This window comes from Fulmarus glacialis, unplaced genomic scaffold (assembly GCF_000690835.1).
Source record: "Fulmarus glacialis isolate BGI_N327 unplaced genomic scaffold, ASM69083v1 scaffold784, whole genome shotgun sequence".
Lineage (NCBI taxonomy): Eukaryota > Metazoa > Chordata > Aves > Procellariiformes > Procellariidae > Fulmarus > Fulmarus glacialis.
In genome coordinates this window covers 43,382-51,192 of record NW_009205842.1, presented here as the reverse complement: position 1 = coordinate 51,192, position 7,811 = coordinate 43,382, and the positions used below count along the sequence as shown (strand labels likewise).

Genomic DNA, 7,811 nt, shown 5'->3' with positions numbered 1-7,811 from the left:
GGAAAGAGACTTTCACATAAAAAAAGTGACAGAAATCCAACTTCAAATTGGCAGAAGCAATTTCTCTGGCTGGTGATACAGAAGAAGAATGAAGAGCAGAACTGAGAACTGCTACTAAACCTCAACAGTTTGCAGCTGAAACTTTTTATGTTTTGGTACTCCAAATATATTCACCTTGACTTTTCTGCACTTAAAAATACACACTTGCATATACAGGAAATAACTTGTTTGCATGAAGAAAATCACCAATAGCCACTTTTCCATTAGAAGCATACATCTAAGTAACAAGGATCATATGAGCTAAGCAAATACTCTTCTTTTAGGTAACTATCTATTTAGGCTTCTGAAAAGTTTTGAATCTTATTACAGTTGTCACTTTCCATCTCGTCATGACATTCACAGTAAAAAGCATTTGAAAGAGGCAAGGATTTATTTTAATGCACTCTTTCATTAGTGTTTGTATTCAACATCAACTGATCTGCTGCCATTGTGAATATGATTCTGTGCTTTTATCTTAATAATGCTCAGTTACATCCCTCACCTCAAACGGAGCTTCCCAGGAAAAATTGAATGACAAGATAACATCCACATCCCTCTCTGGCTGAAGTACCAAAGGAAAGGGAGAGTTGATAGAAAAGCCACCATCCACTAAATACAAGCTCTCTTCCATGGGGGTCAGCTGGTTGGGAAACGCATCCAGATGAGTGCCTGGAAGACACTCCAAGTAACACAAGTAACTATAATGATTAATAACACACCTCTTGGTACAAGCAACAAACAACTTATGCTGCGGCTAGAAGAAGACGACATTGCAACATCCACATTTATCTGAGACTGACCTGTAAAGTCTGATGATGAGCTTGCCTTATATGGCAGAACACACATAGTGGATCAAATTTTTGCTATGGTGTAAGAATAGGTAAATTCCCTGACTTCAGTGGAACAAAGTCAAGCTCACTTATGTTCTGTAACATTGACTGTTACAGAATATTAACACACTTTTTAATATCCCAGATACAGATTCATTTACCTCTCCAAGCCACAAATTTCTTGATGTTAACATAATCTTTATGAAGATACAATCCCTGCATGAAGTTGAAGGTTTCTCCACACGTGACCCGGGACTTGAAGAAATCCTGAAAAATTTGCAACAAGGGGCCCCCAGGTATAACTAAGCGAGTCTTCAGCCGTGTTGGATCTCGGAAATGGAATCTTCGGCAGTCATCTGCAGAAGCCACAGAAGGATGCAGAACACACAGAAAAATCCTTGTCCAGCTCCAACATTTCAGACTTTTTTCTACAATATTTAACCAGTTGTCCTAAGGCTGAATTTGTCCTCTAACAAAAGAAGTATTGTAATGAAATTTAAATGAGCTGCATATTCTATAGTTGGATAATTTACCTGCCCTGTTTAAAGGGACATAAATCATTGTCCATATTCATTTCAAACCCACACAAAGAAACCCTTGTTACCAAGTGACGACCACTTCTGTCTCATAAGACAACAAGTCATCCACACACAGTAGCATTTATAGTTACAACAAAAGAGTGGGGGGAAAAAACTAGGGCTGCCAAATCAGAGAAGAAAAAATCTCTCCACCCACTACTTACTATAAGGCTGTAACTATGCACCTGAGCAACTCTCAGGCTTTCATACTCTTCCCTTTCACTGCTAGGGAGGCATTGTACAAATGGAGAACAATGCATAAACACACAACCAGCTTATCCAAGATTACAAAGATCAGGCCAAGGAGGGAACTGAAAACCTATTTTCCACCTGCTGCTTAGCAGTCCAGCTTCTATTCTTCCTCTTCTTATAATTAAGACCCCTGCGCTGCAATACATGTTTACAACAGCTCCCAGAACTAGCCCAAACTTATAGTCAAAGTCAGATACAAAATTTTAAAAAAGGAGGAAAAGAAAGTGTATGAAAAACTGTAATTACTCTTTTCACTACATGTGTGATGGAAGGGAATAATACACAGTACAAGAGAGATTTGTCCAAATCCATCCTTTATGCTAATCTTGAAAACTACACACAGCACATTTTTGAGTCATGTTATTTGTATGATCATTCCAAAACTAGGAATCTTTTGAAAAATCCTACTATTTTAATGTATGTTCTTACCTACAACTTTGATAACATCTTTAAAAGAATCTAGAAAGCCCAGTCCTATACCAACCACCTTCAGGCAGATATCATCCAAGCTTGCAGCAAAGGCACTGCCCCACATTCCTGCAGGAGAAACATGGAAGAATTTAATACTCAAAAGGCTTTTCACAGTGTAATCTAAAGGCCTATAATTCAGCTGCCATTTGTCATGGGAGAGGGCTGCCACTTGACCCCTACTATTCTAACAGGTGATGTTTGAGTTTAAACCTTTGCATTAATCATGTGACAAATTCTGATGTAATAATATAATGCAGAAACTTCTCCAAGAGAAAAGCTCTTCTATCAGTAAGGGAAAGATGGCAAGAGAAGGGCAAGACCTAAAGCAGAAGTTTTTGACAGGCAGCTCATAATAGAGTCTTCTTGCAGACTCAGGACATCAGACTGCAGTACTATGAATCTACACCTAAACCTTTGGAGAAAGATTTGATATTTTTCCCCCTCTTCAAATTCTTTAGGAAGGGACAAAAAGGTTTAAGTTGATGAGTCCCAAAAGCAGCGCAGCTCCTTTCCATCTCCCCATTTTATTCATTACTGTAAGATCATACCTTGTAGAAAACAAATCCTAGGCTCTGGACGTTTCTGGACGAGCCGTCCCATGAAGAACTCACTGTCGAAGTCCTCTGTTCGGACAAAAGCTCCATATTTGCGAAAGCCAACTTCATAGGGAGTGAACTCGCACCATTCTAAGAACAAGCCAACAGGATATTTACTCATCTCAGAGTAAACATAGGTGAAAATACTCATTTGATTTCTGTTCACACAAGGGAGACAGAAGGGAGTCTCCCTCCACTTCTTTCACCATCACTATGGATTTCCCTGCTACTCCTCTCAATGAGCCTCTGTCTTACACATGATTAATAAAAGCTCTTGTACGGGCTTTCATTGACTAAATACAGCCTCCTTTCTTCCTGGCTTTTGAGGAAAAAAAAAAAATCCCATCTTGCTCCATTTTGACTTTGTTACTGCAGAAATAACCTGCCTGTTTTACTTCCACTTTAAACCATTCTGATGGCTCCCTTTTCCATCACAAATGGAAGCTACTTCATTTTTCTCAGCCTTTCTTCACACTACTTACCATCTCTCAGCAACTATTATGGTACTGACTTGAAAACTCAGTTGACCCACTGTGTCAGGCTTCATTGTCTGCTTATCAAAGTGTCCCCTCATGCTTGAAAGCTTTCCACAAGTATTTACAAATCAAATTCATTGTCATACACACATACTCCTCCAGAACAAAACAAACAAACAAAAAGTTTGGTGCTAATGGTACACAGATGGACACAAGCATTTGTGTTACTGTCTCACTGTATCTATCCTCACTTGTTGCATCGTATGTAAAGTTTCAAATGACCTGGAATAGGACGGGCCTTCATTTTTTACTGTAATTGTATAACCAGCAAGAACCCAGGCTGCTAAATACCACAATTTTGATGATGCATGCTACAAGGTTGCCAATCCATCATTTTACATGAATCCTACACAAATTGATTATCTGAGACTATAAAAGAAAGTAGGTCACCTAATTACCAAGGACTTCAACTCTCCAATTCAGACACAGACTCATGAATCTTCCCTCTCAGCTCCTGAAAGTTTCAGGCACTTTCTAGCAGAACATGTGGAGTGGCCAGCAAAGTTGAATCTCATTTCTCTGTTATAGCCATGATGACATTTGCCATCAGGATGATAACAATCTGCCAACCAGTATCCTATTGCCTCTTGCACTACCAACTGCTGCTTCAGCCACATTTCCTGTTGTCAGCTACTCACCTCCCAAGGAACTGGATAGGCAAAAGGAATTTATGGATTTTAGCAAACAAAAATAAATTTGCCATGTTCATACCTGCAAAGTCACCACTGCTAATATTGGGTCTCACATTCACAGCTGCATAGATAGGATAGGGGTTCTGGGCCCGTTTCACTGCTTCTTGCTGATCAGACAGCTTTGATGGATCTTCCTGGTCACAGGCAAGGAAGGAGAAGCACACTTTAGTCACGTAAGTTCTGTGCCCATACTTTGATAATTTGAAGCTGTTGCTTCGCGTTTCTGACTAACAATACTACTAATTCAAAGTCCCTTTTCCTCCCGCTGTCCATGCACATGGTTAGATTTTCCCATAATATTTCTGCAGTTGCATATTTAGAGTGTCTGGTGTTATTAATAAACTAGTTACCCCCCCGGATTTCTGATTTCAATTAGCATAGCAAATACTGCACAGTAACGCCATTTTGCAAAACCAAGATCATTCTCTCGGGCTTAACCTGCCCAATATAAAAGCTATTAATTTAATAACAGTCATTCCAAATGAACACTCCATTTTTCTATAGCACTGATCTATATGACTTCAAAATTCGTTACTAAAGAAGGGTACTGGGAAACCCAGGGCAGAAGGAGATGAGAAATCCCTATGTTTATTCCACAATACCATCTATTCCAAAACAGCTCACAAAGGTAGCGAGTAATTGGTTTCTTGACAAACAACACGAGGGTGGGCAGAGCTCCCACCTGGAAGACAAACAGCAGTACACATTCAAACGTGAACTCTCTTACCTTCTGTTGTAGGAAATATTCCACAATAAGGCCCCATAAATCTGTAAAGGAAACTTTCCGTCCACTAATCTCCATTGCATTCAGCTCCTGGAAATAGTATTTCAGTCGTTCTGGCGAAAATGCCCCTGCTTTGCTGCTGCACACAGTACCCTGAGCTCTTCTGATTGCATCTTGAAGGTCTTTCTGCGACCAGTCAGGGTCTTGATATAATGTTGATAAACACCTGAAAATGCTTATATTAATGTCATCAGTAATAATGACCCTTGTGTAAACAATAATTTTATCTAGTTATAATTAGTGCTGCAGCACTGAACTAAAAGCTTGAGAAGTCTAGCTAAAAGAAAACATCATGAGAAGAGACCATAATAATGGATCTCTAAAACATGCTGAAAACCCTGACACCTACAAGACAACTTCATCCTGACTGCTAACCTACCTTTCAAGAATGTACCAAGCATCATATGCTAGCACACGTGAACCAGTTCATGACTATGAGTTAACTCCAGGCCGTAACAACCCTGAAAGACTGTCTGACAGCAAGGGTGCTACTGCATATGGCAACAGAGGCCATAGCCTTCATCAGAACACAGGTCTGATTAAATAAGAAACTAGTTTGGACTACTGGCTATCCACATGAACAGGTACCTACATCCGTTTGAAAGACTGTCTCTGAATTAAAAGGGGCAGGCCAGATCACAAGGTTAGTGGAAGAATGCTAGGTACTTAAGAGTTAATTTAACACACAAAGCTCTGGAAGGGAGGATTATACTGTCAGGTTGCACAGCTCCTCAGTGAAATCATTTCATGAAAACAAAGTTTACTTACGGGGGATGATTTCACCACAAACCCCAGGAACGGAGCTACTGAAACATTCTAGCCGTGTCTAACGTTTTCAGCACATTGCTCCAGTCCACCAAAGGGCAAGCTGGTGCTATTTCTCTATCCAGCTGCATACGCCATTTTGAAAGGTAGTGACATAGTGGTCCGTGTGGACACGTTTCCAGTGACTTGCACCACCTCAGTTAAATTCTTGGCAAGAGCAAGGAAATGGGGAAAGTTTTTGCAGACAGTGCTCTGAGGGAACACACAGCCGTTTTATTTATGTAATGCGTTCTAATATTCAACTACCAGGCTTGCAAAAGCAGCAGATTCATAAATTTAGCCAGTAGCTGTATGGGTTACAAGTGATAATGAATCTCTTAGACTCTTTAGGATCCCCATCAGAACTCACAGGTGAGAACTGATAAAATATTTGACATCATTGTCTGTCTACAGGTGGCACAAATGCAGTTTTGGTCTTACTTTGCATCAACACTACCACATTCACCTATAAGTTTCTGGAATCAAGACTGCATGTAACGTACCAAGTAGAGCCAGAAATCCCACACAGATACATTGCAGCATCCAAAAGGCCCAGCTGCTGAAGCCCAGCAAGACTGCCATAGAACGAGGTCAGTGCTCTCATCCCACCTCCAGAGCCCAGTACCGCTACGACTGGAACCTGCAGACAGCAAACTCAGGAGTCACACTCAGACTTTTGAATTGCCAATAAATTACAGAACTAATCCCATTTAACTCTCATTCTTATGAAATTAAGAGATAAAAATCTCTATTTCTATTTACATTTCAAGTAATTTCAGGTTTGATTTCAACCAGAACTCCTTTCTCTACTTCAACTGAAATATATTGTTTACTATAAAACATAGCAGTGTCATCTTAGGGACAGTCACTTACCGAAATTGTTATGTATATTATCACACATTTACTTGCATGCCGTCCAATATACACATAAGAACAAAAAAAGGCAATCATTCTTATAACAGCACCCAAAGATCACAGAGCAAGTTATCAGTTTATCTATATATAACAGTGTCCTCAAATCATCAATTAGGAAGCTGTTGCTGTGGTCTGAGCTCCAATTTAACCATTCTGAAACAGACTTTCCCATCACAATTCAGAGCTCAAAACCCAAGATACAAGAGTTCAAGTAAAGAAAGTACATACATTCTGAAATTTCAATTTTTTGTGTTCCAAAACACACACACACATCCCTTAAAATTTTAGCAATATAACAACATTTGAGACTTCAGAAGAGAAATGTCACAGCGATCTGTCTCACGCCATGGTGAATGGTGAACCATGTTTTCTGTTGGTTACAGGCAAAGAATCCTACAATACCTAATTATCAACCAAGCACAAAGGATTTTATGAATCTTACTACAGCACTGTGCTTAATACCTCATCTTTTGGAGGGGATTCTTTTAAGTGAAGAGTCTTCTTCAGTGCCTCAGAAACTATTTTCTTCCTTTTGTCCAAAAATTCTCTCTCCTCTTTACAAAGGTCAAAACCCAGGCGTATATCAAGATCCCAAGTGCTGAAATAGAAATTAAGACAAAAACACCCAAAATTTTGGAGGATTTGTAATTACCAGGGAAAAGCAATTTCTGTGAACAAACAATCTAGGCGTTGATCTGAATCACTGGATCAAACTCTTAAATGAAGTTTTAGTGTATGTCTATACACCAGCTATTTTGTAACAACAGCTTTTGGAATTAAAAATGAAACTTCTCCCTATTGTATTTCTCCCTTAATGTCTAAGTACAAAGCTTGTGCCAAACAGTATTCAGATTAAGCCTCAGGAATTTCACAAAGGAAGAAAAGATTCTCAGCAGGTGAAGACGACTGTATGAGGAGCAACTGAGATTACTGTATTGACATGGATGGAGAAACGAGGGGAAGAGCGATTTTAAAACAGAAGTTTCTGAACTTAAGAGGCAGAAGGGGACAACTGAATACCAATAAACTTGCTATGAATTTGTAAAAGGGGAGCAGGATCTTCAGTTAATGACTATATACCCAATGACCCTACCAACTGATGAGCCAACGGCTCGGTTTTGTGTGCCATTCTTTCCTTATCACTCCTTTCTTGCACTCTTCCTCTATTTTATAGTTCAAGCTCTTCACACACTGAGATGTCCTTTCCTGTTTGTCAGCACAGCACTGCACATATTCTGGGAACTATCAGTATCTAACAAAGCTACTTAATATTTACACCATCAGCTATTTTACATTTAAGTATCAGGAACACAA

The 7,811-nt window shown here is 39.4% G+C and overlaps 1 protein-coding gene across 2 annotated transcripts in view; it reads right to left on the bottom strand.

Annotated features, from left to right (window-relative positions):
- The window catches only part of PLA2G4F (phospholipase A2, group IVF), a 24,569-nt gene that overhangs the window by 1,813 nt on the left and 14,945 nt on the right, over positions 1–7,811 (bottom strand). For both annotated transcript variants that reach the window (XM_009575523.1, XM_009575524.1), the window contains 8 exons: positions 6,960–7,095; positions 6,086–6,222; positions 4,722–4,944; positions 4,014–4,128; positions 2,719–2,856; positions 2,129–2,236; positions 1,031–1,225; positions 542–708 (listed from right to left, as the gene is read on the bottom strand). In XM_009575523.1, the coding sequence (XP_009573818.1) occupies positions 542–708; positions 1,031–1,225; positions 2,129–2,236; positions 2,719–2,856; positions 4,014–4,128; positions 4,722–4,944; positions 6,086–6,222; positions 6,960–7,095 (1,219 nt within the window). The remainder of the gene's footprint in view (positions 1–541; positions 709–1,030; positions 1,226–2,128; positions 2,237–2,718; positions 2,857–4,013; positions 4,129–4,721; positions 4,945–6,085; positions 6,223–6,959; positions 7,096–7,811) is intronic.